The sequence below is a fragment of the Acinonyx jubatus genome, chromosome B4 (assembly GCF_027475565.1).
Source record: "Acinonyx jubatus isolate Ajub_Pintada_27869175 chromosome B4, VMU_Ajub_asm_v1.0, whole genome shotgun sequence".
NCBI lineage: Eukaryota > Metazoa > Chordata > Mammalia > Carnivora > Felidae > Acinonyx > Acinonyx jubatus.
In genome coordinates, this window is record NC_069387.1 from 805,699 (window position 1) to 833,043 (window position 27,345).

General features: G+C 45.7%; 1 protein-coding gene across 3 annotated transcripts in view; it reads right to left on the minus strand.

The window, feature by feature from the left end:
- LARP4B (La ribonucleoprotein 4B) overlaps positions 1-27,345 on the minus strand; it is a 91,752-nt gene that overhangs the window by 21,525 nt on the left and 42,882 nt on the right. For all 3 annotated transcript variants that reach the window (XM_053225187.1, XM_027073301.2, XM_015075265.3), the window contains exons 6-11: positions 15,646-15,724; positions 13,912-14,048; positions 8,067-8,170; positions 4,207-4,317; positions 2,691-2,744; positions 2,399-2,608 (exon numbers count right to left, since the gene is read on the minus strand). In XM_053225187.1, coding sequence (XP_053081162.1) covers positions 2,399-2,608; positions 2,691-2,744; positions 4,207-4,317; positions 8,067-8,170; positions 13,912-14,048; positions 15,646-15,724 — 695 coding nt within the window. The remainder of the gene's footprint in view (positions 1-2,398; positions 2,609-2,690; positions 2,745-4,206; positions 4,318-8,066; positions 8,171-13,911; positions 14,049-15,645; positions 15,725-27,345) is intronic.

The window sequence follows — 27,345 nt, forward strand, 5'->3', positions numbered from 1 at the left end:
AAGTAGGCTCTGCTCCAGTTAAGGCTTGAAATATTTCCCGGATGAAAAGAACATGGTGTTAGATTATTGCCAATGACCAATATTTCCTGAACCAGGCTGGGGCTGAGGCCTTCTTCTGGGCCGACTAAGGTGACCTCCCCACAACAGCCCCCCAAGGAAGCCAAACTACACCTGTGGGGGCTGGAGCTAAGCATATGCTGTGACAGAAAGCAGATGTTAGACACAGCTTAGGACCAAATAAAAGTGTTTGCTGATTTAAAAAAAAAAAAAAAGCAACAGAGGGGAAACTCTGGGGGCAAAAGATACACTTAGAACTTTGTGAGAATCCTCAACATGCCATCTGAGAATAGCTGCCAGAGTGAGACTATTTAAAAATCTATCAATCACACAGGAACTAGATTTTAAATCATGTAAGACTGTGAATCATGGTAAGACCAGTTGTGACAAATCATTTCCTGTATGTACTCTTACATAGAGAACTCTGGTATTTGAGTAATTCTGCTCAAGAGTTTAAAAATAAATTAGACCCTCGGGAGCACTCAGGTGGCTCAGTCAGTTAAGCGTCTCACTTTGGCTCAGGTCATGATCTCACAGTTCGTGTCAGGCTTTGCAATAGCAGTTCAGAGCCTGGAGCCTGCTTTGGATTCTGTGTCTCCCTTTCTCTCTCTGCCCCTCCCCCACCCATGCTTGCTCACTCACTCTCAAAAATAAACATTTTTTAGAAATAAATAAATAAGTCCCTAACCCAATCATTTGACATTACTTGCTGAGAATTAACAGGTACTATCTCTTCACATCTGCTCCAAATGACACAGTGTGCTTTTGAGCAAGCAAAAGGCCTCATTCCTGAACCAGGGTCAAAGGAACCACCTGGAATGGCCAACCGACCCCTAGTGCCAGACAGGCACAGACGCGATGAGAGCGGTCCGAAAAGCAACGTAACTCCAGAGGAAGCAGACAGCACAGTGCGCCGGCTGGCCTCCCCTGGAGAAATTCTTCAATGCCAGAGCTCAAGGACTCTACTCCCCATTACGGTTCTCTCATGATCTGCCGGCCACATGGCCACTGGTACCTTCAACAGAACGTAGCATGGCGGGGAGGGGGAGAAACCTTGTCTGCAGTGTCTCCAGACCTCGGGCCCTGACGGTGCCCATGAACACCTCTCCCGACTCCTGTGGCCTCACAAGCCACAGGCACAGAGTGCAAGGCCTCAGGACACACCGGAGATGCCACACAGCCTGGCTTCCCCTCTGAGCTCCCTGCCTCAGCCTCCGTTTCAGCTCAGAGACACCCAGCACGCCAGCCGCCCAGTGCCCCTGCACACCCACTGGCTCTCCTACAGCCCCCTTCCTTCCACCTCCTGATGAGCTCAGCAGAGAGGACATCACACCAGGTAAGCCCCCACTGTAAGCTTCACGGTATTCTGTCCGGGTCCCGTTTTCCCAGTTCCCGCCCGCCTGCCTGACACCATGGTTTTTCCCAGGCTGCGTGCTCTTAGGGACGCTCATCTGCACGTGTGCGACAGGCACGGACACCCCCAACCCCACCTGAGTTGCTGCTCCATCTCTAACAAGAGCCCCACATGACATCCCCACATGGTGGGGCCTGGCTCACAGGCCTCTGCCACATCCCCCACGTGACCCCAGCCCCACACAGCTTTCCCCAGCTCGGTCCACAGTCACACCCTCAAGACCATTACTCAACTCCGGCTTCCCAAATACAACCTTCCACACGTTGTGCCCTTCCCTGTCTCTGGCCCCACCGACACCTGCCCTGCGGCCTCATGCAAGCCTGTCCATCAGCCCATCCCCACTGTCCATGGTGGGAGCCCAATGACCGGGGCTGATCACAGTCCTGATTCTGTCCCATGCCCAGCCGGGGCCCGCCTGACCTCTCTAAGCTCTCCAGCGACACAGCTGGGGAAAACCACCTGGACCCACTACACAGGCCAGTCAGTCTGGGGCTGGTGGGAAGAATAAAGCTATAGGTCTCCTTGTCCTCCACTGTTAGAAGCCTGTTAAAACGTCTGTGAGTCCGTAGAAGTGTCTCCCCTGGCACCCCCTGTGCTCAGAAGTAACCCCGTCATCCCAGAGCTCGTATCATGTTTTGTGTTCTACTGGGAACTACACGGCTGAGGAAGGTGCTGCTACACAGGACGGCAGGTGGACCCCGCCAAGGATCAAGATTAGAGCCTTCCACTTTTTCAGTGTACACAGCGGCACACTGATCTCCGATTAAATTGAGGTCTGCTACAGGACCCGAGGGTCCGTTTCACCACGGCAGACTGTAGACCCGTCCGGGTCCCCTAGAGGCCCGGGGCCCCACCCTTCTGAGCAGCTGGTGCAGTGCCCACCACAGGACCTCCGGCTGCATAAGCGCCAAGCACCGCAGGACTCACCAGCGGCGGATCAAGATAGCTGTGTGTGGCCGACCACGTCTGGGGAGCAATCAGGCTGTACAGGGGGAACTGCTGCTGAGGGCTGTAGACCGGAGGTAAGTAAAAGGAGGCTGTGTAGCGCTGCTGCGCGTAAAGGCTCATGTCCAGAGGTCTAAATCCATTCTTTGGCAAAAATGTGTTTATAGCTATTGCCTTTGCTTTTATCCGTGCCTGCGTGAAGACACAGAAGTGTCTGTGAGAATACTGAAGAAGTGATTTGCAAATACAGAGTCTAACGAGTGGTCTTGCTTACCTTAATTGGTTTTCCTTGAAAAGTCTTGACTTCTTCTCGAAGATATCTGTAAGCCTGAGGGCAAAACCATCCACAATACCACTGTGTTATTCATCTTAGAAACACAAGGAACTGGCAGGTAACTCACTGCCTCAGCTAAGGAATGGGGTCATCAAAATACGACGAACAGAACCTAGAATGGGGAATCTTAACCTACTCTGGGTCAATGGTTCCTTAAAAGAACCTCTAAGAGTGAGGGAGCCTCCAGCAAACAGTCTCATGCTCAACATGTGACCATGATTCGAGCAGGACTAACAGACACCGTAGAGCCTCCCACAGGCCACCAGCCAAGAGTCCTGACCTGCAGGTAACAATGGATACCAAGTCCCCAGTCATAACTCCAATCTGAAAATGGAATTACACAGTTCAGGAGAAGAAAACATTGAGATTGCAATATTCCGAAGTCCCTGCCTACGTGGCTCCTTATTCGTCTCCCAAGGGCACTCCTTAAGGCTCTGAGCCACCTGATCTGACCTGGGCCCATCGCACGCGCCCTCCTGGTGAGGACAGCTCGCGCCTGCCGCACTCACAGCTCCTACCTGTCTCCCACTGCCCAGCTCCTCCTCTGTCCTTTCCCTTCCAGCCCATTAACACCCATCCTTCAGGTTTCTCTCTTCTGAACTTCATTGCATTCATGTCACTTAACACGTAATATACACAGCTGACCCTGAAACACGGGTTTGAACCACAAAGGGCCACCCACATGCAGACTTTGGAGAACTACAAGACAGTACTATAAATGCATTTTCTCCTACTTATGATTTTCTTAGCAGTATTTTCTCCAGCTTATTTTATTCTAAGAACACAGTATATAAGAGACAAGGTAGGAGTTAGTCAATTGTTTATGTTATCAGGAAGACTTCAGGCAGCCCAACAGTAGACTAGCAATAGTTCACACTTCGGAGAATCAGTCATTACACGTGGACTCCCCACCATGCGGGGTCGGCATCCCTAACCTCCACGCTGTTCAAGAGCCACCTGTACTGGCAATCCCTTTAAGCATGTTAACGTTTCCCCCAGCAAGACTCCTCCTCGAAGGGCAGAGAGACCATCATAACTCCCTGCCTCTCCTCCCAGAGGGCTGCAGGGCCGTTTCAACTGTCTTACGACACACAGTGACACCTGGTGAAAGTTAAGGTGGTGTTCCAATTTCCCAAAACACTTGCTAAGTATTAAAACTTTTCTCCGCCCAAGAAAAGAAAACATAAAAGAAAAGAACTCATTTTCACATGCTGCTCATCTTACATGTCCTTAAGAAATAACGTCATATGTTTTACATATTGCTACAAAAACTATTTGCACAAACACACCTATTTCAGTTTCTACAACATGATTTCCCCTGCACTTTATATAATCAAACTTAGTGCCACAATGCAACAGTAATCTCAACACCCACAGTCAGGCCCCCTACATACAACTTAAGTTAAGTATTAAGTACTGGTAACGCTGGGCTTCAACAGCGGTGGGAAGGACTTACCTGCTGTGCGTCAGCTTCTGTTTCAAATGTAATAAACCAATTATCATTATAGGCAAATTCACAGTTTATGAATTTCGGTAAATTGTCTCCTTTGAACAGTGCTTCTACTTCCTACAGGGACAGAGAGGCAGAAATTAATTCTCGGCTACGCTGCATCTGTCCTTACCAAATAGAAACGGTATGGACACTGGAGGACAGATTCTTAGACAACAGAGTCCAACATACTGATGGCTAGTAAACCTCTTCCAGAAGAGCAGAGGTGCTGAGTGTGGCTTCCAGAATCAGGTCCCCACTGCCACAGGAAGTAAATCCACTACGTACCAAGTGCTTTTCTTAGGACCAAGGTCCCTTTAAGGTAAATTAACGTGCTGACATTGCTGCACTGCACTAGAGAGCTGGTAACTACACACCTGGGGAAGGAGGGTGGTAATCTGAGAAATTTAAACATTAGCTGAACTTTTGGTTTTGGCCAAGATGGGCCAGATTTATGCTCCCCAAAACCAAAGACAAAATGTAGGAAAAGACAGTTTCAGAAAGCAGAGCTCAGGCCATACAGGGCAGATGAGCCTGCGAGTGCCCAGCTTGGGCCCGGAGTCCCCATGGAGACCCCACAACTCAGTGCCAGGAGGTGAGCGCTGACCCATCCCCACGAGTCCAGGGCTCTCAGTGGGGCTCGGTGTGCATCAACAGCCCCTGAAATGACCAGAGGGAACAGCAGCAGAGCTTGCCGGGACGAGGGTGGGGGAGTGCCTCCCCACCAGACACAGTGGGAAAAACTCCCAACTCACAGGACCTCAGGCAGTGCACACAGAAGGGCCCGGCTGCAGTGTGCGGAAGAACGAAGAACTGGCCTGGAGTGAAGGCAGCCTGGCTCCCGCCTAACAATATGCCTAAAGGGTCAAATTGAACCTCAAACAAAGATCAAAAATGACTACAGGGGAAGAATACAAAGACATTCAGGACCCAATAACACAAAATCCAAATGCCTAGCCTCCATTCAAAATTCACCAGATACACAAAGAAATGAGAAAATATGACCTAAGGGAGGGAAGTCCATCAAATTAGACCCCGAACTGATACAGATGACAGAATTAAAAGGCAAGAATATTAAAATAGTTGTTAGACATATATTCTATATTCACAAAAGTAAAGACTGAACATGTTAAATAGAGATATGGAAGAAGAAAGAAATAAAGACCCAAAATGAACTTCTGGAATGAAAAATGCACTAAGTAGGATTAATGGTTAGTTAGAACTTTGAAAAAGAAAAAAAAAAAAAAAAAAAGAAGGGAGAAGAGAAAAACTATTTGAAGAAATAATAGCTCGGGACACTTCAAGTACAAGAAACTTACCAGCTACATCAAGGTGTATCACAATCAAATTGCCTAAAATCTTCAAGGCAGTAAGAAAAAAGAACAGTCACTACATACAGAGGAATGGAGACAAAAGTGAAGGACCCATCCTCAGAAACAACGCACACCAGAACACAGAAGAACATCTTCAAAACGCAGGAAGGATAAACAATCTTGTCAATCCTGGATTCTACACCCAGAGAAAGTATCTTTTATAAAGGACAGTAAAATAGACATTTTCTCAAACACACAAAAGCTGAAAAAACTCACTACCAGTAGACCTGCACCCCAAGAAATAAAGGAATACCCAGGCAGAAAGGAAGCTAAAAGGAAGTCTAGATCTAGACATGGAATGAAAAGCACTGTAAATGGTACATGGTGGATAAATATGAAACACATCTTTATTTTTAATCTCTTTAAAAGAAAATTGACTCGTTTGAAGCAAGCACAACAACAAAGCACTATGTGGTTTAGGACTACACAGAATTTCTGAGCACAGACAGGAGTGAGAAGTGGGGGACCATCTCAGAAAGGTGAACAAGTGGTACTATATTAAGGAAAGGCAGATGCTGATGCACTTCGGTGTCGACTACAAACCGTAAAAGCTACCACTAAAACAAAACAAAGAGTTATATCTAATAAGCCAAAAAGGGAGATAAAAACCACGTTAGCCCAAAACAAAGGGAGGCAAGAGAACAAGAACAGTATAGACAAAGAAAACAAGCAGCAAGATGCTAGATTTCAACCCAATCACACAGTTAGTCAGTCACTTCCAGGATAATGGCGCCAGCTCCGCACTCAGAAGCAGAGATCTCCGGGGTAAGGAAGGCGCGACCCAACTGTGGGAGGGTCCCAAGAAGTGCCCGCTAACCACGAAGACACGGACGGCTACGTTAACACAAAGACGATGCACTGTGCCTAGGGTAACACAACAAAGCTGCAGCGGCTATGTTAACACCAAAGTCGATTCCAGAGCAAAATACTGCCAGGGAAAACAGGGCCATCTGATAAAAGTTCATCGCCCAAATCAACTGTAATTTAAAAACTTTTCTGAGCACCAACAAGCACATGGCTGCTTTCCGAAGACTGCTGGCCGCCGGCCCCCAAGAGGGGCGCTCTGCCACCTGTGCTCGGGGCGGCCTCCTGTCCTCTCACTCAGCTTCGCATGACCACCTCTGTCCCCGTTTCTTTACTTGGTCAACGTTTAATTTATCATAGTTTCCTCTGAGCCTTCTCTCTTAAAATTTCCATGGTTCAAGTTTTACAACACATGTAGGATATGCTATTTGAAATAATATAAATACACCACGATCAGTGTCCGCAGTGAAAAGTAGAAAATTCTTCTTGGTTATAGTCTTTACAAGTATCTTACAGGACCTATGTCTTAAATACATATTGTGAGTTAATACAGGCACCCAAACTGGCAGGAAGAAACAGGATGATCCTTCATATTTGGAACCTTAAAGAGGACCAAAAATTCAATCCAATTTCTTTTTCTTCACATACTATAATACAGAATGAGTAAAAACGAGCCTCAGTTGAACAGAAAGTAAACCCTGCTAGAACAGTGCCATACGCAAGAAGGTGTGACTTTTTAATCCTATCAGAGATTTGTTAGAACTCTCACCTTTGTTACACTCCACCAGGAACTGTCCTTCCTAAGCCTGCACGTACGCTAATCTATCTTCCCTACGGAGAAGGAAGAGAATGTCCACAGCATGACTGACCCAGGCCTAACTCATGGAAGACCCAGGACTAAGAAAGCAAACTTCCTGGGTCTTGAAGTGTCCGCACGGCAGCCAGCCGGCACGCTCTAACCAGGCCAAGAGCTGCCTCTGTTAAAGCCCCACCTCACGGCTTTTCATCGTCCCAGGTGTGGCCAGCGGGTTCCACTGGCCTGCAGGGTTTACACAACGCGCCCCAGCATGAGCATCTGCACGAGTAACACATTTTCCAGCAAAGCAGTAACAGCAGATCACTCTTCAGGACTCTTACGCTATCAAATACTGTAGTTTCCTAAAATTACTGCCTAAGTTGGTACTACTCAAGTTTTGATCTCCAGGCCCCGTTTCCACAGAAGGGACGTGCCTGCCTCCCCCTGTGCCAGCATCAGCCCTGATGTGGGCAGGCCAGCCGGCCAGTCCAGGCACTCGTTACAGCACATTCTCTCAACTCTTCCGAGTTCCCCTGTTGTCGTGGAGATGCTTGTCCTGAAAACTTATTTAACATAAAAACATGTTCCTTGTCTTAACTTGTGGGTTTATTATTTTTAACGAGTATTTAAACCTTTCTCACTTTTAATTTCTAAATAGTGAGTTACCAACTCACTGTGTAGCGTGAAGTACAGGGTGGAGTTCTGGGACACTATCAGTGTGTAGGTCCTGCGAAGAAAGCATCACTGTGCATATTCTTAAAAATATACCCCCCCAAAACACAGAAATACACAAAAATAAACAAAAAACCCACACAAAAAATGTGCAAGCGTGCTTTGGAGGAGAGAGGACTTACTTCCACAGGGGTGGACTCGGAGATTTCGCGCAGTATCACGATGCAGCGGTTCTGATTTGGCCTTACTTTTTCTCCCTTCTCGTCCACTTGGACTAAAGGTAAAGCTACAAAGAGAAGAAGGATGAATGGTAAAACACAAATACTAAAGCTGACTAACCATTTGTACGCTGTTATAAACACTCCTGTGCAGTGTGCTACATTATATTTACTAAATGCACCGAAGAAACCCGCATACAGTGGGTCACTGTGACACAAACTATCAGAAGTTTTTAAACCCGTCCTGCATTTACAGTTCTCTAAACAAAGGAACATGGGAATTCAAAAAGTCCTTTAAGAGCTACAGTAAATTTAACACCCTGTACCACAGATTCTAAAGAAAAACAACTAAATGGAGATCACAACTCAGAGTTAACCGGCTTCCTATTTCCATGAGTCCCTATCATAAAATAATTTTCTGTCCTATTATGACTTTCCATTTTAAACTCACAAGAAGGTGCCACATGTGCCTCACCCAGCTTTTTCCAGGGATGATACACCCACCGTCAACACAAGGAAGCTGGTGTTGGGGCAATGGTGTGCACACAGGGACAGGCCTGAATCAGACCTCACCAGTGCTTACATGCACTCCTTTTCGTTATGTTTTGTTTTTGGTGTCATGTCTACGAAACTGTATTGTGTACGATCAGAATCGGGGCTCAGTGCTGTCCACCCCGACGAGCTCAAGTTAGCAACATCAGGAATGGAAGAATGACTTTACTACAGCTTCTATTCATATTTAAAAGGATCATAAGGAAATATGAAAAGCTCACACTAATAAGTTAGACTACTTACATGAACTAGAAACATCCGTAACAATACACACCACCAAAGCACACCCTAAAAAGACAGTCACCAGAACAGGCCTGGATCTAAAAGAGAACTCAAGGCCCAGACAGTGTCCTTGGAGAATCCTATCAAATATTTAAGAAAAACATAAACCAATCCCACAGGACAACCTTTTTCAAAACACCAAAGGTGACACACTCCAATTCAACCCATGAAACCAGAAGTTCTCTGCTCTCCAATAAACTAAACAAAGACATCAAAAGCAAGAAAACTATGCACCAATACCCCTGTGAATACAGATTAAAAATTCTTACCAAATTTTGCCAAATTGAATCCCACAATATTTAAAAAATGGTAATAAATCATGACAAGCAGGATTTATCTCTGTAACGAAAGGTTGGTGTATTAAGCAACCGAAAATTAAGCAATGTAATTCACCACGTTAATGGAGTAAAAAACAAACATAAAAAGCCATACAATTACCTCACATATACAGACAAAGTATCTGGCAAAATCCAACATTACCCCCCAAAATACTCAGCAAACTAGGAATGGAAGGGAAACCTCACTCAAGAAAAATCAGCATCTAGCATCACACTTACTGAAGACAGGACAAAGCAAAATCACTGTCCCCTCCATGCCTGGTCACCACTATACCAGAGGTTCGAGCAAGGGCAGTCAGGCAAGAATCAGTATATCAGAATGGATATAAAGAGGGAAAGCTCTTTATATTCATAGGCCTATATATTCATAGGCCAACAGGCTAATTTCTATGCAGAAAATCTGATAAAATCTCCAAAACAACTAGAATTACCGTTTAACAAATTTGTAGTATGCAAGATCAATATACAAAAATAAATTACAGGGGTGCCTGGGTGGCTCAGTCGGTTGAGCATCTGACTTTTGGTTTGGGCTCAGGTCATGATCTCATGGTCTGGGAGTTCAAGCCCTGTGTCAGGCTCTGTGCTCACAGCCCGCAGTCTGCTTGAGATTCTCTGTCTCTGCCCCTCCCACATGCGCTCTCTCAAAATAAAGTTAAAAAAAAAAACAAAAAGAATTGTGTATCTACATACTAGCTCCAATTGGAAATTGAAATTAAAACATTATTTAAAATTGTGTCCCAAACAGGAACGGTTATAAATCTGGTAAGATATGGAAGTCTCTACACTGAAAACTGCAAAATATTACCAAGAGAAAAAATTTAAAACTGTAAACAAATGGAGAGATACTCTGTGTTCATGGAATGTAAAACTCACTGCTGTTATGATGTCAATTCTCCCCAAATTGATGTATGGATTCAGTGCAATCCCAGTAAAAATACCAACTGGCCTTTCTGAAACTGAAATGTGGATTCTAAAAGCCATATGGAAATGCAGACCATTTCGAAGAGCCGAAATAAAGGAGATTTTGCACCTACTTTAAGACTCCCTATAAAGCCAGAACAATGAAGACACTGGTGCCGGTGTTCAAACCTATAAGCAGATCAAGGACACAGGGCCCCGCGTGTAGGGACAGATGATCCCAACAAGCGCACAAAGCACAGCTCAGGGGAGAAGGGAGTCCTTCCAGCAAACGGCATGGGGACAGTGCACACCCACATGTGCAGGGGCGGAGAATTTAGATCCCTACCTCGAACCACATACAAAAATTAGCTTCAAATGGAACACCTAAAAATGACCTAAAAATGCTAACCCTACAACTGTAAAGCTTCTGGGAGAAACCTTTGTGACTTTGGACTAAGCACAGATTTCTTAGGTACAACACCAAGAGCAAGATCCATAAAAGAAAAAAATTAATCAAGGGACTACACAAAAAATTCAAAACTGTTTTTCAAGAGACACTATTATTATTAGAAGAATAAAAATGAGAAGCTAGAGACTAGGAGAATGTATCTGAGCTTCTATCTGGAACACAGATAATACACATCTCAAACGACCCCCCCACCCCCACCCAATCTCCGATATAAGGAAGGTGGTGGGTGGAGGGGGCGTGTGAACAGAGACTTCAGCAAAGCCATAAGGAGGGCCAACAAGCAGGTAAAAAGATGGCCCGGTGCCACAAGGCAGCAGGGAGACAGAAACCAAAGCCACGATGAGGTGAGCGCCATGCGCCACGAGAACACAGGGCACAGAGGTGCCTGTGCGCAGCAAGGGCCTGCACCTCCCACCCTGGGAATGGGCTGACAGGTTCACAAGCTGCAACACATCCAGCTGCTAACCAAGACGGACGGAAGCCTCAGTCCGCATGGAGACTCTCACACCAGTGCTCAAGGCATTTACTTGTAGTCACAACCCAGGAATAACCAAGCCCACAGACTGGGGGGTGACTAATCCAGATGTGCTCTATCTACTGCATGGAATACGGCTCAGCAGTAATCGTGCTGAGTGTCAGAAGCCAGACTGGGGGGGGGGGGGGGGGGGATGCCATTGGATGACTGATTCCATTTACATAAAGTTTTTAGAAAATGCAAACTAGTCTGTAGCGACAGCAAATGAGTGGTTGTCCGTGGGGGGGAGGAAACTCCCGTCATCTTGATTCTGGTAGTTGAGTGAGAGAGAGTGTGTGTGTGTGTGTGTGTGTGTGTGTGTGTGTGTGTGTGTGTGTGTGAGAAGATGTGCAACTTCCCTAATGTACACTTAAAGCATGCATATCTAAGGTCCGTAAACTCTACTTCAATAAAGCCGTAAAAACCAAACCAGCAGAAGGGACTGGCGAACCTCTCCATGCCTCTCATACCCGTCCTGTCCCAGTCCATGTGCCCCCTTAAAAGCCCCTTTACCCAGGGGTCAGTCCCTCTCAGGCACGTCCACTCTCACACCTGCACCTCTGAGCCGAGGAGACACAGTTCTGTTCTCCACACACCTGAACTTTGGATCCACGGGAGCATCTTGTCCACATCTGAAATATGCTTTCAGATTCAGCATTAGAACTTTAACACTGATTCTTACTGAAAACACAGGACCAGTTCACTTTACTGGTTCTAGTGGCCACGTTGTGGCTCTATCACAATGTATTTCTTCATGCTCTGGTGACAAATATCTGAGTCTATTTTTAAATTAGCAACTTCAACTGCATGAAGTATAAAAAAAAAATTTGAACCAGCTTTCTGTACCATGCACTACACACCATGCAGAGTATGATATAAAAACAGAATTTATGCAATTCAATCAACACTAGAGTTCTGGTGTCATAGTAGGAAATATTCAAAATGTCTACAGTGGATCTAACTTTATCTTGGGCATTTTGGGGATAGGGTAAGATTTAAACCGAGATCTCTGCTCACAGAGGCTTATTTACATCACCCTCTTCAGAACAACAACTAACATGCTAAGCACACTCTATTCGTCAGGTTATTACATGTGCACGTGCATCGGTAACGTGACAATTCAAGACCCTCTGCCGATACAGTACTGGAAGGGGAGGCGGCGGGGGGTGGAGAGGGTGACAGGGCTGTCTGTCCCCGGAGAGAAACGGCTCCATGAGGTAACAACATGGGGCAATTAAACATCCTCACTGTCTGCACGAACGACTCCTAGCCAGCATGCGCCAGCTGAGAAATGATCCATGGGGCAGCCAGGCTTCCAAGGAATACCCAGGGGAAAAAAAGAAAAAAACCTACATCTGGGATTCCAAATAACAGGCAAAGAGTGTTAACAGGGTCACGAGCTTTTAGTCAGGAAAGCCGCCGGCCTCTGCACGTAGGTCGGACCAAAACGCACTCCCACGGAATCCTGTTCTGAACGTGAGACAAAGAGACACTGGAAAGCATATAGCTATCTTGGGAAACAGTGGTTACAATTTTCAGAATTCAAGCTTCATAGATGATGTTTGCTAGTTTCTTCACTCCCTGCTGCAATAATTTCATGACCTTATGACATTTTCCTAGGGGCAGAAAGTACAGAATTTTACCTCCAACTAAGTTTGGAGGTAAGATGCTCATTCTGTTCTTCTATTAAGTCAAATGCACGCAAGAAAAAATCATCACCGACTGTTAGCCACCCAGCTAAGCCAGGGAGTATGTAAACACATCTGCCTAAGTGTCTGTGATGGGAAGTCACAGTGGTGACATGGGGAAACGGGGTTTTAGTTCTGGCATGACTGAGGACCAGCAGCCCTGAGAAGGGAGAGTACGGAAAGAATTCATCTGGTGCCTGCAGTCGTGTTACAGAAAGTGACTTTTTGTAATTAAAAACAAGCCCATTTCAAAAAGATATCCAGTGTACTGTACACTTAATTTAAAACTCATCCCCAGTGAAGCCGTCCTGGGTGGGAGGATGGGAGGGTGGGATGGAAGCATTACAAAGGCCGTAAGAGAACCGTGGGCAGTGACGGTCTCACTGATGCGTATCTCCCTGCTTCCAAACTGCCCCAACTGTACCCTTAAATACATGCAGCGCACTGTATGTCAGCAACACCTCAGTCACGTGGTTTTTATAAAAACACGAAACAAAATGTCAGGTTGTAGAAGCCTTCATCTGCAAAGCAAACCAGACACCAGTGACCACACCTGTGGCATGCCAGACAACACCTGAAATATCCACGTTTCCTGAAGGCCTGCAGGCCTCGGATATAATGTTTAAACCTCCCTCTGATATCGCCAAATGTCCACAAAACAACTTCACATACATCCTTTTAGAGAAAAACAGTAGTATTTCACCAAAACTTCAGCAGGAAGTTAGTATTTAAAGAAACCCTCTTTGTCGGTAGAATGCTAATTAAAACGTATTCTACTTTACCCTGAACACCATTATCTACTTTATGGTTCACTAACATCACAGCTGTCATTAACCTCCGCATTAGCCCCTCTCACGCCCACTACCTACGATCTGGACTACACAGGGGGTTGGGTTATGGAGCCCCTCAACGCCCTCGCCACACCCACGAGCCACTCAGCAAGGCTAGGAACATGAAGGAAGACCCCAGTCGCCATCAAGTACCTTGCACCCAATGGCTATTGATGTACAAGCTCACACAGCCGTCAAGACCATTTGTGAGCCAGCCCAGACCGCCGTTTACTTACACCTCAGCACTTCAACAATCAAGTTCATGTCAGTACTGAGCTTCTTGACGTGGTCCAGGTTAGCTACCGTGGTGATTGGCACGTACTGATCACTGTCCATCTGCGATATAAGGTACATGTCACTAGCAAGGTTCTCCCTGCAGAGAGAAGACAACAGCTTTGAATTAACCTTCCTTTAAAAGCAAGCTTCGGAAGAAGCAGGAGTGTGGCATGGGAGTACTTCAGAGTCAGATGGGAGTTCAAACCCCTTCCATCATTTGCCATCTCTCTGACCTTATGTAAAAATTTTTACAGACATTTGGAGAGGCAGGGAGGACAAAAGTATACTGCACTTGTTACAATCACAGGGTAAGCCTTTGGAAACATATTTATAGCTTATCTTTGTTCTAAGAAGTGTTTGAGTAGCTTACTAAAGATACAAACCCACTTTTTTAGGTATGAAAATCCTAAGAAAACTACAAAAAGGCCAGGAAAGGCCGGTCCCCAGAGTGCTCGCTGTTCAGTCTGAACACGTACCAGAGGAGCTGCGGACCCAGTGGCAGCCAGGTTACAAAGAAGGAAACGTGACCAATGACATGACCCACGGGGTCCCTCCAAGGAAGCTGCAGGTACCAGCAGTTCAGGGGAAGGTGAGCCACTTGCTGCTGTCTGGCCCATGCTGCAAGCTTCTGGTAAGTCTCCATAACCAGGACGGCGTGCTCAAAACCTCTCAGCACAGACACACTGGTTCCGCAGCAGAGGCTGAGGCCAATCTCTAAGATCCACGAAGCCACACAGCCACAGACCCGTGGAGGGACCCGCTGCTCCACCCCCACCTCTCAGGTGGCCCAGGGGGGCGAGAGCAGGGCTTGAGCAAGGCGCAGACCCAGCTCCTCCAGCACACAGCCTCACAGCCCAGGCTCATGGCCTGGCTCTCCATCTCAGAGCACGCCCTCAGGCAGGGTGCGGGGTGAGCAAGGAAGGAAAGCTGGGGCCCCACCCGGCCCTACCCCTCCTCTCCCCACCGTGTAGCCCCATAGTCTACGGGGCCCCCATCAGACGCTCTGAAGTCCAAAAGCAGGCCCAGAAAAACACTTTAAAAATCACTATCACTGATGGGAAACTTTACATGTGACACATCAGTTATCTTCATGCTCAAAGAAAGTTACACTTAACCCAATCCCATCCTCTTGTATGTATGGTTGTCGCTTTGAACTTTAAAGGTTCTGCTTCATTTGTCAAGAAAAAAGGTATTACTCAGGAAGTTGTTCTCAGAAAGAACAACTAAAACTACGAGTGGCACACATACAGAACGCTTTGTTACTGCAGAGTTTGGCAGACTACGAGGACTACTAACAGCAACTTGTTCTCAAACTTCACTGTGCTGAAGAATGTCTCTGTGAGGCGATGACCTATGGCCCCGCCTTCAGAGTCTGATTCTGTGGGATTGGGGGGGGGGGGGGGGGGGGGGGCGTGCCCAGGACTCTTAATTTCAAAAAGCAACCCAGGAAATGATCATCACGATGGATCCATGCAGACGTGCGTGGAACACCGGCCTAGATGATTATGTTTGGTTCTCCACTGTGTCAAAGGCTAGGACTACTCCACATTCTCTACTTCCTATTAATAGCTATACACAGACATAGATACCAACAGACATACCCCCTCGTGTGTACACAGTGTCACATCTGTATAGAAAAACCGGCACAGAACACTCCAGACAGCAGGGATGAGAAAAACCACTGGTGTCCTTACCTAGACAAGCAGAACTCCAATGTCTTTTTGAGTACTTCTCGGGGGTCCTCCTGGGTTTCTGGTTGAGACTCATTTCCTCCTACATAAAAGCAATGATCAACTTAGGAAAACAGGCTTAAAATTTGCCAAGCAGATGATTCTGCACAGCAATTCTCATGATTTCAATGTACATGTTAATTTACCTACACTGTGCCTTGATAGTAAGAAACTTGCTATTTTACCTACTAAAAAAAAAGAAATCAGAGGCAAAAAATTTAAAACCCCCTCTCCCCCAAACAAAAACAACGGTTTCAAAAATAATCTGAGGGATGCCTGGGTGGCTCAGTCGGTTAATAACGCATCCTACTGTTGACTTCAGCTCAGATTATGATCTTGTGGTTCTTGAGTTCAAGCCCCACGTTGTGCTCTGTGCTGGCAGCGTGGCATCTGCTTGGGATTCTCTTTTTCCTTCTCTCTCTGCCCCTCCCCATTTCCAAATAAATCAACATAAAAAAAAATATTATGAGCGGTAAGATTTATTAGCAAAGTTTAGAGGTCCTTCTCCCCCACCATCCTGAAAATAAGTGTAAATTATTTAATTCCTTGTCTCAATTCAAAAGGCCTTTCAGGCAGACTGCAAGAACACAGATACTAAAACCAAAATGAAATATAAAGAAAAGAATCAAAATAAGAAAAAGGCAAATACAGGCCAGGAAGATAAAGGCTGGGGATTACAAGCACATGGGCCATAAGGATGATGCAGTCTCTACACTAGAGCCTTATGAACCTGCTGTTAAATGTCCAAGCAGGCATGGGGCACCTGGGTGGCTCAGTCAGTTGAGCATCCAACTTCGGCTCAGGTAATGATCTAATGAGTTCACAAGTTCGGGCCCCGCGTCGGGCTCTGTGCTGACAGCTCAGAGCCTGGAGCCTGCTTCAGATTCTGTGTCTCCCTCTCTCTCTCTGCACCTCCCCCACTCACGCTCTCTCTCAGAAATAAACAAACATTAAAAAAAAAAAAAATTTTTAACGTCCAAGCAGGCAAAGTTCCAAGTAAGAAGCCTCTGGGCCAGAGATCCTACTGGAGGATACCAAGTGAGCAGACCCTCAACAGGAGACAGACTGGCCCGAGCCTCTAGAGGCAACTTCTTCTAAGATGGTGGATGGCACAGTGGACAATGTCTGAGCGCGTGTCCCACGAGGCACCACTCACGGACCAGGGAGTGAGCTGGCATGCAAGGTGAGGTCCTGGCACCCCTGCACCTGCACACCACAAGAGCAGGATTTTCACACTGGAGTCGGGGGTGATGCCCCTGCCCTTCCCCCAGGACTCTGCACTCCAGGCAAGGACCCCATTTTTAGGTGGCCAGGATATCAAAGGCACCAAAACACTAAGAACAGTTTTCATACACTTCTACATAAATCTGCACACATACTCACGTACATGGAGTTTTCTCACAAGAGACACCAGTTTAAAAGTCAAAGACTGACAACAGTAAAGACAAAGTGGGGCATTTACTGAACAAGTAAGCACAAACTCTCTGCTCCCAGCGGGAAAGGCGATCTGCAGCTGAATGAGTCAACATGGAACGGAACATCAGGTGGAGTCAGACATGAAGGAGACCGCCACCGTGCACGAGGAGAGACTGCCCAGGCTGCTCCGGACATGGCAGCCACTACAGCGGTGGCACAAAGCAGAGGCCAATGGAGGAGACGGTGGGCCTGGCGGGGATCAGGGGAAGTGTGTTCTCCAGCAGGGGTGCCGCCAGAGCATGGGACTAGGCGCCTGCAGAGAGGTCAGCACGTCTGGGCAAGTCAACGGGAGCACACGATGAGGGCACAGAGGCCGGGAGGCGGCAGTCAGAGCCTGCAGGCCTTGTGGGCTACTACAAGGAGATGAGGATTCTAACCTAAATGTGATAGGAAAACAATTTTCATCTTGGAGAGATGTCTCCGGTCTGTAATGAAGACGGACAGTGAGGCACAGGAGGGAAGAAAAAAGCCTGGTTAGGATGCCAGTGCAATAATCAAGGATAAACTAGTATTTGGGACAATTCCAGGTAAGGGTGGGACTTCAGCCAAGAACACAGAAGAGCGGTGGTCTAGGACCGACCCCTGGGCAGGCCAATCTCCCAAGGAGAACAGAGAGGGTGTGGCCAAGGTGGGGACATGAAGTCAGCAAGAAACACAGGACACGGCAAGGTCAAGGGACAGAAGAAGCCACAGTTCATCACTGGAGGCCTGGATAAAGGCAGTCACAGTGCTGTTGATGAGCCTGGGGTAACAGTCTACCTGGATGGGGCTTGAGAGGGCATGGGACACGAGCACATACAGGCAGCTGGCCCAGACAATGCTTCTGGAGAGTTCTGCTAGGGAAAGACCGGGTGTAGAGGGCAGGCTCATCTAACGTGAGAGAGAACAGCGCTATGTGGAAGGCTCCTCCTATGGCAGAGAAAGGGTTCACGAAGACCCTGAGAGCACAGAAAAGGGTCCCAGACAGAGGCTGAGGTGTACAGGTGTCAGGGTGGAAAGTGTGCTTCTGATGGCTCCAGTCTTCACAACTGAGACAGACGTGAGGTCATCTGCTTCTAGGCAAGATGGTGGAACCGGAGGTCCCCCCCCACCAGCAACACTTCGGCATCCACCCTCGGACAACAGTGCCCAATGGGAGCTCTGGCGTCCAGGGAGAAGACTGTGAAACCTGGGTACGGTCCAAGGCTGAGCGGAGCCGTTTGAGGAGGCAGGCTCTGCATCCAGGCAGCTGACTTGCCGGAGGCCCCAGCTACAGACCCAGAAATGCTCTGCCCCTTGAGGATTCCACCACACCGTTTGGCTTGGGCCTGTCACCAGCATCATTGCTAAGGACCCCAGGAGGAGCCTGGCCCACCTGAGTCCTGGGTAATCAGCACAAACACCTCGGTCCTGGCTGTGGGCCCCAAAGTGGGCCCAGCTCCGGCCCCCCAGGCTGCAGCCCAGGAGTCCCTAGAGCAAGCCCAACACAGTCAGACTGTAAGTACCACAAGGGCACCAGAAGTGGGCTCCTGCCACTCTCCACCACAGTCCGTGAGCAGGCCTGCTGGCCAAGGGCCCCCCTGGAAAATACCCACAGTCAGTGCCTCTGGAGACAGGCCAGCCGACCCAACCTCAGGCTGACAGCAGGTTCTGAAACAAGCCTGTGACTTGGCTTCAGCCCCTCCCAGCAGCCCACAAGCAGCTGTGCCCGCCCAGAGACTCAGCAGGAGACACAGCCGTCCCTGTCCCCAGAGCTCCCAGGGACCACACAAGATCCATAGCCAGATTCCAATGTAAAGGAGACGTACAAATGGCCTGACAAAGGGTCCAAAATAATCATCTTTTAAAGAAACTCAGTGAGGGGCACCTGGGTGGCTCAGTCAGCTAAGTGGCCGACCCTTGATTTCGGCTCAGGTCATGATCTCACAGTTCGTGAGTTTGAGCCCTGTGTCCAGCTCCAACTGATGGTGTGGAGTATGCTTGAGATATATTTTCTCTCTCTCTCTCTCTCTCTCTCTCTCTCTCTCTCTCTCTCTCTCCTCTCCCCTCTCTCCATGTGCACGCTCTCCCTGACTCTCAAAATAAATAAACAAATAAAATAAAATAAAGAAATTCAGTGAAATCCAAGAGAACAAAGACAACAGAATCAGGAAAATGACGCAAAAACAAAGTAAGTTTAGTAAGGAAGAAGAAACCATACAAAAGAACTAAACAGGGGTGCCTGGGTGGCTCAGTTGGTTGAGCGTCCAACTCTTGATTTCAGCTCAGGTCATCATGCCAGGGTTGCAGGATCAAGCCCCACATTCAGCCCTGTGCTGAGCCTGTTTGAGATTCATATTCACCAACCCCCCCCCCCCCCCGCCTGCTGGTGTTCTCTGTCTAAAATAAAACAAACAAATAAACAAAAACAAAAACCAAACAGAAACGCTGGAGCTAAAGAACACATGGACAGACCTGAGAACAGAGTCAGACATGCAGAGAGACTCGGCAGATGTGAGATGGGTCATGTGACATTAGCCAGTTAGAGGAGCAAAAAGAAAAAAAAAGAAAAGAAAAACAGTGAGGAAGTCTATGTGAGTACTGGGACACCATCTGCTGGGATTCTGTGCACTAGCATAAACTGTCTGAAAAAAACAAGAAAACAAACCCATTCATAACTGCATCGAAAAGAATAAAATACCTAGGAATAAACTCAACCAAGGGGTGACAGACCTGTACCCTGAAAACTTTAAGACACTGATAAAGAAACCGAGCAAGACACAAATACATGGAAAGATACTCCATGCCTGTGGATTGCAAGAATATGGTTAGAATGTCCACACCACCCAAAGCAATCTACAGATTCCATGCAGCCCCGACCAAAATTCCAACAGCATTTTTCAGAGCTAGAACAAACAATCCTAAAACTCATATGAAACCAAGAGACCCTGCACAGCCAAAGCAATCTCAAGCAAGAACAAAGGGGGCATAAATGCTCCCTGATTTCAAATTATATTACAAAGCCAAGTGATCAAAACAGATTGGTATTGAAATAAAAAGACACACAGATCAGTGAACAGAATAGAGTCTAGAAATAAACCCACACATATAAAATTCAACTGATTTTCAACAAGACTGACAAGAATACTTAGTGGGGAAAAGGTGTGTCTTCACTGAACAGTGCTGGGAAAATGCGGCAGCCACATGCAAAAGAATGAAACCGAACCTTGATCTTATAATACGTACAAAAATCAACTCAACACAGACTGCAGACTTAAATGCAAGACCTAAAACTATAGAACTCCTACAAAAAAACGTAAGGAAAAAGCCCCTTGAGATGAGGCTGGGCAATAATTTTTTTGGTCTTGCAAAACCATGCAAATGGGACCACATCACACTAAAAGCTTCTGCTCAGCAAAGGACACCATCCACACAATGAAAAGGCAGCCTACAGAATGGGAGAAGATATTTATGGGATCTAGACCTCTTTGATAAGGGGTTAATATCCACAACATGTAAGAAATTCATTCACAATAGCAAAACAAAACAAAAATTTCATTAACAGTGGGCAAAGGACCTAAATAGACATTTTTCCAAAGAAGACGTACAGATGGCCAACAGTCCATTAAAAGATGCTCAACATCACTAACCATTAGGGAAACGCGGATCAAAACCACCATGAGACAACATCTCACACCCACCGGGATGGCTAGTATCAACAAACCAAGATAACAAGTGTTGGCAAAAACGTGGAGAAAAGGAACTCCTGTGCGCTGCTGGTGGGAATGTAAACTGGCACGGCCACTGGGGAAGACAGTGTGGAGGCTCCTCACCAAATTAAAAATAGAAGTAAGTACCATATGATCCAGTAATGCCACTGCTGGATGCATATCCAAAGGAAATGAAATCAGTATCTGGTAGAAACAGCTACACTCTCATGTTCGTGCCACGTTACTCACAGTGGCCAAGACAAGGAAACAACCCAAGGGCCTGTCGACAAATGAATAAATAAAGATGGGACGTATACAAACACTGGGATATTACTCAGCCATAAAAAAGGAGGCATCCTGCTATCCGCGACAACATGAACATTGAGGCGCTATGCTAAGTGATACAGTCAGGTACAGAAAGGAAAAAAACTACATGACGTCACTTGTATGTGGAATCTATCTGAGGGTAGACCCACGGTTACCACGGGCTGGAGAGTGGGGGAAATGGGGAGATGCTGGTCACAGGATGCAGACTTTCATTATCAGATGAATTCAAGTTCTGTGGATCTAAGGGACAGCACGGTGACTACAGTCGACAATCCTGTACTGTACACCTGAAACTGGCTAAGAGGGTAGACCTTAAGTGTGAACACACCAGAACAAAACAACTACGTGAGGTAATAGGTATGTTAATTAATTAGCTTGACTGTACTAATCATTTCACAGTGAATACGTAATATCAAATGACCAATGTGGTATATTTTAAACATATTCAATTTTTACTTGTCAATTAAACCTCAATAAACCTAGAAAAACCGTAACCTCACCCCGCCATTTCCTTACATTGTTTCCTTACACTTCTCTTTTCTATTGTGGTTACCATCCTCCCACATGCCCTATCACGAACTTACTTATTATGTGGGTTAGTTGTCTGTCTCTGTCAAACAGATATAAGCTCAAGTAAAGCCAGGGCTCTCACTAGTCACATCACTGATGGATCCCAAGTAAATGTGGCACATGGTAAGTTCTGAATAAATACTTTCCGAATGGAAAACGAAAACAGTAAACAAGTTTTCCACGTGCAGGAACATCGGCCCCTAAGAGAAAGGAGACGTACGACTTTCCGAGGCCCAGGCTCAGGAAGTGAGAAGCCAGACAGAACTCAGTGGGCATGCTGCGTTAAGGGGCACAGAAGAGGGCGCCAGGACAGGGGGCACAGGGAGGGGCCCGCTCAAGTAGGCAGCCGTGTCACGGCAGCAGTGTGATGGGAGTCCCTGAGACCGGGACGAGCCCCCTGGAAGGTCGAGTAGCAGCACGCAGACCTCTCTCCCCAGGGGGCTGGAGACGTGCCTGCCGCCCCCGCTGGACCAGGGTGCCTCCCGCTCACAGAGCATGGGGTCCTGCCTCAGGGGTGGGAAGGAACCGGCCCGACTAAGCTCCACTCCCCTCAGGCCTAACAAATCTTCGAGCAAGCTGTAAAAGCATCAAACCATTTCCAAGTAACTTAGATGTACGTTGGAACGATAACCAAAATACTTAAAGAAATACAAAACCATTAAGCGCCCAACCAAGACAAATTCAATCCAACCAAAACTTACCACAAATGTGAAGCAGGAAAATAGGACTCGTTATTAACAGCAACCTGTCCAGAACTAACACAGATGTTAACATGAATTGACAAAGACATTATAATGGCTAGCCTCCACGTGCATAAAAAGTTAGGTAGAAATGTGAAAATATTTAAAAGACGCACCTAAGACTTCTACAAGTGAAAACGACAATGTCTGATATTAGATATAATGGAAACTTTCCAAAATGAAACTGAGAAATAAGAGTTTTTAAAAAGGACCCAGGACTGGTGAGTTCTGGGACAACTTCAAGAGTCTTATACAGGAAAAACCAGAGATCGTAAAAGAAAAGACCGGGATGGCGGGGGGCGGGGGAGTCACAGATAGAGGAGCATCATTTGAAGAAATTACGGCCAAAATTTTTCCAACTTGGATGAAAACATTTATAAACAGATTCAAGAAACTCAATGAACACCTACCATAAGAAACATAAAGGCTGCTTTTAAGATACATCATAATTAAATCCCCAAAACCACTGATAGAGAAAAACAGCTTGAGGGGTGCCTGGGTGGCTCAGTCAGTTAAGCATCTGATGTCGGCTCAGATCATGATCTCACAGTTCATGGGTTCGAGCCCATGTTGGGCTCTGTGCTGACAGCTCAGAGCCTGGAGTCTGCTTCGGATTCTGTCTCCCCCTCTCTGTGCCCCTCTCCCACTCATGCTCTCTCACTCTCTCAAAAAATGAATAAACGTTAAAAAAAAAAAGAGAGAGAAAAACAGCTTGAAAGAGAAGTCTGTGTGAAGCGCTGACAAATAAATCTGACAGAGAATTCTACACGAAGCAAAAACAAATGTAAAACAGAGATGGTTTCAGAGACACCAAAGCTGCAACAACCCATCACAGCCAGATTTGCACTACGAGAGAAGCACTGGAGTCCTTGAGGTGGAAGCAGGAGCATAAGCAAAAGGAAGCCTGGGTTCACACAAAGGAAGGAAGACCACCAGAAGTGGCAACTACAGAACAGCCCCATTAACAACAGCAAAATACACATTCTTCTCAAGAGAAAAGGGAATGCGTACTAAGATGGCCCATATTATGGGCCATGGTACAAATCTTAATAAATTTAAAGGGATTCAAGTCATTTATGTCCCACAACTATAAGGAGAGTAAATTAGAAGCCAATAAAATAAAGTTCCCTGGGAAATCCCCAAATATTTAGAAACTAAATATCAGACTTCTACATTACCCATGAATTAAAACAAAAAAAAGAAAGAAAGAAATCAGAAATCATTTAACTGAATTTATTTATTTTTTTGTAAAAAAAATTTTTTTTGACGTTTCTTTATTTTTGAGAGAGACACAGTGTGGGCAGGGCAGGGGCAGAGAGAAAGGGAGACAGAATCCAGAGCAGGCACCAGGCTCTGAGCAAGCTGTCAGCACTGAGCCCGACACGGTGCTCGAACCCACAAACCACGAGATTGTGACCTGAGCCAAAGTTGGACGCTTAACGAACTGAGCCACCCTGGCGCCCCTGAACTGAATTTACACACACACACACACACACACACACACACACACACAATATACCAGAATACACAGAGATTGTGCTAATAAACGAGTATTTAGGAGGAGATTTATAGAAATAAATGGCCACCTCAGAAAAGAAATGCCTCCCATCAATGAGCTCAGCTTCCATTATAAGACGCTAGAAATAAAAATTAAACCCAAGTAATGAAGAGAAAGTAGATTATAAATATCAGAAAAAAAACAATGAAACAGGAAGGAGAAAAATGATGCAGAAAAATCGATGAAACCAACTACCACTTCTTTCAGAAGATCAACAAAATTGACAAACCTCTACACAGATTCATGAGAGGGGGGAAAAAAGCTATGAATTACCAGTAATAGTAAGAATGATGCGGCATAGCTACAGATCCTACAGATGATAAAAGAATAAACAGAGTTTTATGAGCAATTCTACACGATAGAGTTGACACTTCAAATGAAGTGGACCAAATCTCTCTTTGTGAGACACATGTAACCAAAACTATCTCAAGAAGAAATGGACAACCTGAGTAGGCCTACATTAAAAATCAAACTGGGGAGGGCGCCAGGGCGGCTCAGTTGGTTAAGCACCAACTCTTGATTTCAGCTCAGGTCATGATCTTGTGGTTTGTAAGTTTTGAGCCCCACATTGGGCCCCATACTGACAGCATGGAGCCTGCTTGGGATTCTCCCTCTCCCTCTCTCCGCTCCTCCCCCGCTCATGCTCTCACTCTCTCTCAAAAAAAAAAAAAAAAAAAAAGGTAGCTGAAAACTTTCCTTCAAACAAAACTCTTAGGCCTGAAGGGCTTCACTTCCTTCATTTCTTCATCTAAAAAAGAAACGATGGCCTCTTCAAAAAAAATTAACAGAGGAAATACACTGAAAACTATAGACCAACATCCCTCATGAACACAGATATGAATACTTTAAACAAAATTCTGGCCAATCTAATCCAACAACTAATCAAAAGTGTATTACATCATGACCCAGTGAAGCTTATCCCAGCAATATAAGGTGGATTATATACAATCAATGTAATTCATCGAACACACTAAAAGAAAAAAAGTATGATTATCGCCACAGATGGAGAAAAAAGGCATGATAAATGCCAAAAACCACTCCCGATAAAAACTCTCAGCAAATCCTAACAGAAGGGCACCTCACGAACCTGATAAAGGTTATATACGCAAAACCACACTAACATTACACTTACTGGTGAAATGGCACGTTTCACCCCTACGATCAGTCAGAGGTTTGCGCTCATGATCGGTTCACTGTTCACCTTTGTAATGAAGGCTGTAGCCAGGGCAACCAGGCAAGATAAAGAAATATAAGGCACCAGATTGGATAGGAAATAAAACTGAATGTTTTCAACAAATAACACGACTGTCCATGTAGAATATACAATGGAATCCACAAAAAGTTCCTACAACTAGGAAGTGAGCTTAACACATTTCCAGAGTGTATCAATTCACAAAAATTAATTATATTTCTAACTGGTATAAAAATTCCAAATTAAATTTTTTTTAAAAATCTCTTACGATAGCACCCCCGTCCCCCAAAAAAATGAAATACTTACGGATAAACTGGACGAAAGATAGGAAAGACCAGTACACTGAAAAGTAAAAATGTAGCCAAGAAAAATTACAGAAGACCTAACCAAGTGGGGAAGTGTAACAGCTCATGTGCACTGCACTGAGACGTCAAGTTTCTGCAAGTGACCTACGGATTCAGTGCAATCCCAATGAGCATCTCAGCATTCTGAAGACATTGACCAGCTCAGCCTAACCGGTATGGACATAAAAAGGAACTAGAATAGTTAAAATAATTCTGAAAAAGAAAGCTAACACCACCTGTTTGTAAGAATTATTTACAGTAATCAAAACAGGGGGCACTATTTTGAAAACAGACTTAACAGATGGAACAGAAGAGTGCCCAGAGATGAACCCACACGTAGGGACAAATGATCCTGACAACAGCCACAGACAGCCCAGGGGAGAAGAGGGTCTTTCCAGCAAACAGTGCTCTAATAGCTGCACACCCACACATGGGGGAAAGAAACAACTCTGCTGTCTACCTCACACCATATACAACAACTGACTTAAAATGAGCCACAGACCCCAAAAATGTGAAACTTAAAACTACACAACTCCTGGGGAGACACCTTTGTGACTTCGGATTCAGCTTAGATTTCTTAGATACAAAACCAAGAGCAAGACCATAAAAGAAAAAAGACCTGATAAACTACACTATAGACCAAATTTAAAACTTCTGCTCTTCAAAAGACACTGTTAGGAGAACAAAAGACAAGCCACAGACTGAGAGAATGTATTTGCAAATTATACACCCGATAAGGACTTGTATCCAAAATGTATAAAGAACTCCCAAAAGGCAATAGTAAAACCGAATAATGAGCAGACAACTTGAACAAACCCTTCACCAAAACAGGCATATGTAGAAGATGTTTGACACCATTAGTCATCAGGAAATACAAACTAAAACTAAAATAAGATTCAACTACCTACCTTCTGAATGACTAAAATTAACAAGACTGACCACACGCAGCATCGGTGAGCATGTGGAGCAGCTTTGATCTGCTGTGAGCACGACTGTGGACAAGCACACAGAGGTCCACTATGAACCACAGCTCTACCACCTTTTCAGAAGATAAACCTACCAGATGACCCATCTGTTCCATTCTTACGTATCTACCCAAGAGAAATGAAAACATCTGTCCATACAAAGTCTTGTGTTATAAACGTTCATAGGAGCTTTATTGGTAATAGCCAAAAACTGGAAACAACCCAAATATTCACCACCAGGTGAATGGAAAAACAAATGGTGGCATACAATGGAACGGAATAAATACTGCTCCGCAATAAAAGGAAATGACCGATGAATGTTACAACGTGGTTGAATCTCAAAATTAGTAAGCCAAGTAAAAGAAGCCTGACAAAAAGAACACATGACGTAAAACTCTATTTACATAAAGTTCTAGAAAGTGCCAAGAGTGACAGAAAGCAGATCAGTGGTTGCCTGGGGCAAAGAGAGGACACAGGAAGCTTTCAGTGGTGACGGATATGTTCATGATCTTGATGGTTTTACAGGTGTATACACATCTTACCGAATCTGGTAGAGAAATCAGTGTGGAGTGGAAGAGTCAGCAAATCAACTCGACAGTGCACCCAACACCGTGCTCCAAACTAGGGAAAATAAAACTTACAGACAAGCTGGGATGCACTCTAAACATGTGATGTTTATCGTACATCAATTATGCTTCATTAATGCCCTACGCCCCCAAAAGCAAAGAGGAGGAAAGGGCTGGGGTCCATGGAGAACAGAAGGTGTAAAATAGCTATCCAGGGGTTCAACCGCACCGTAGCCTTGGCCACGCCAAGGGCTAGCT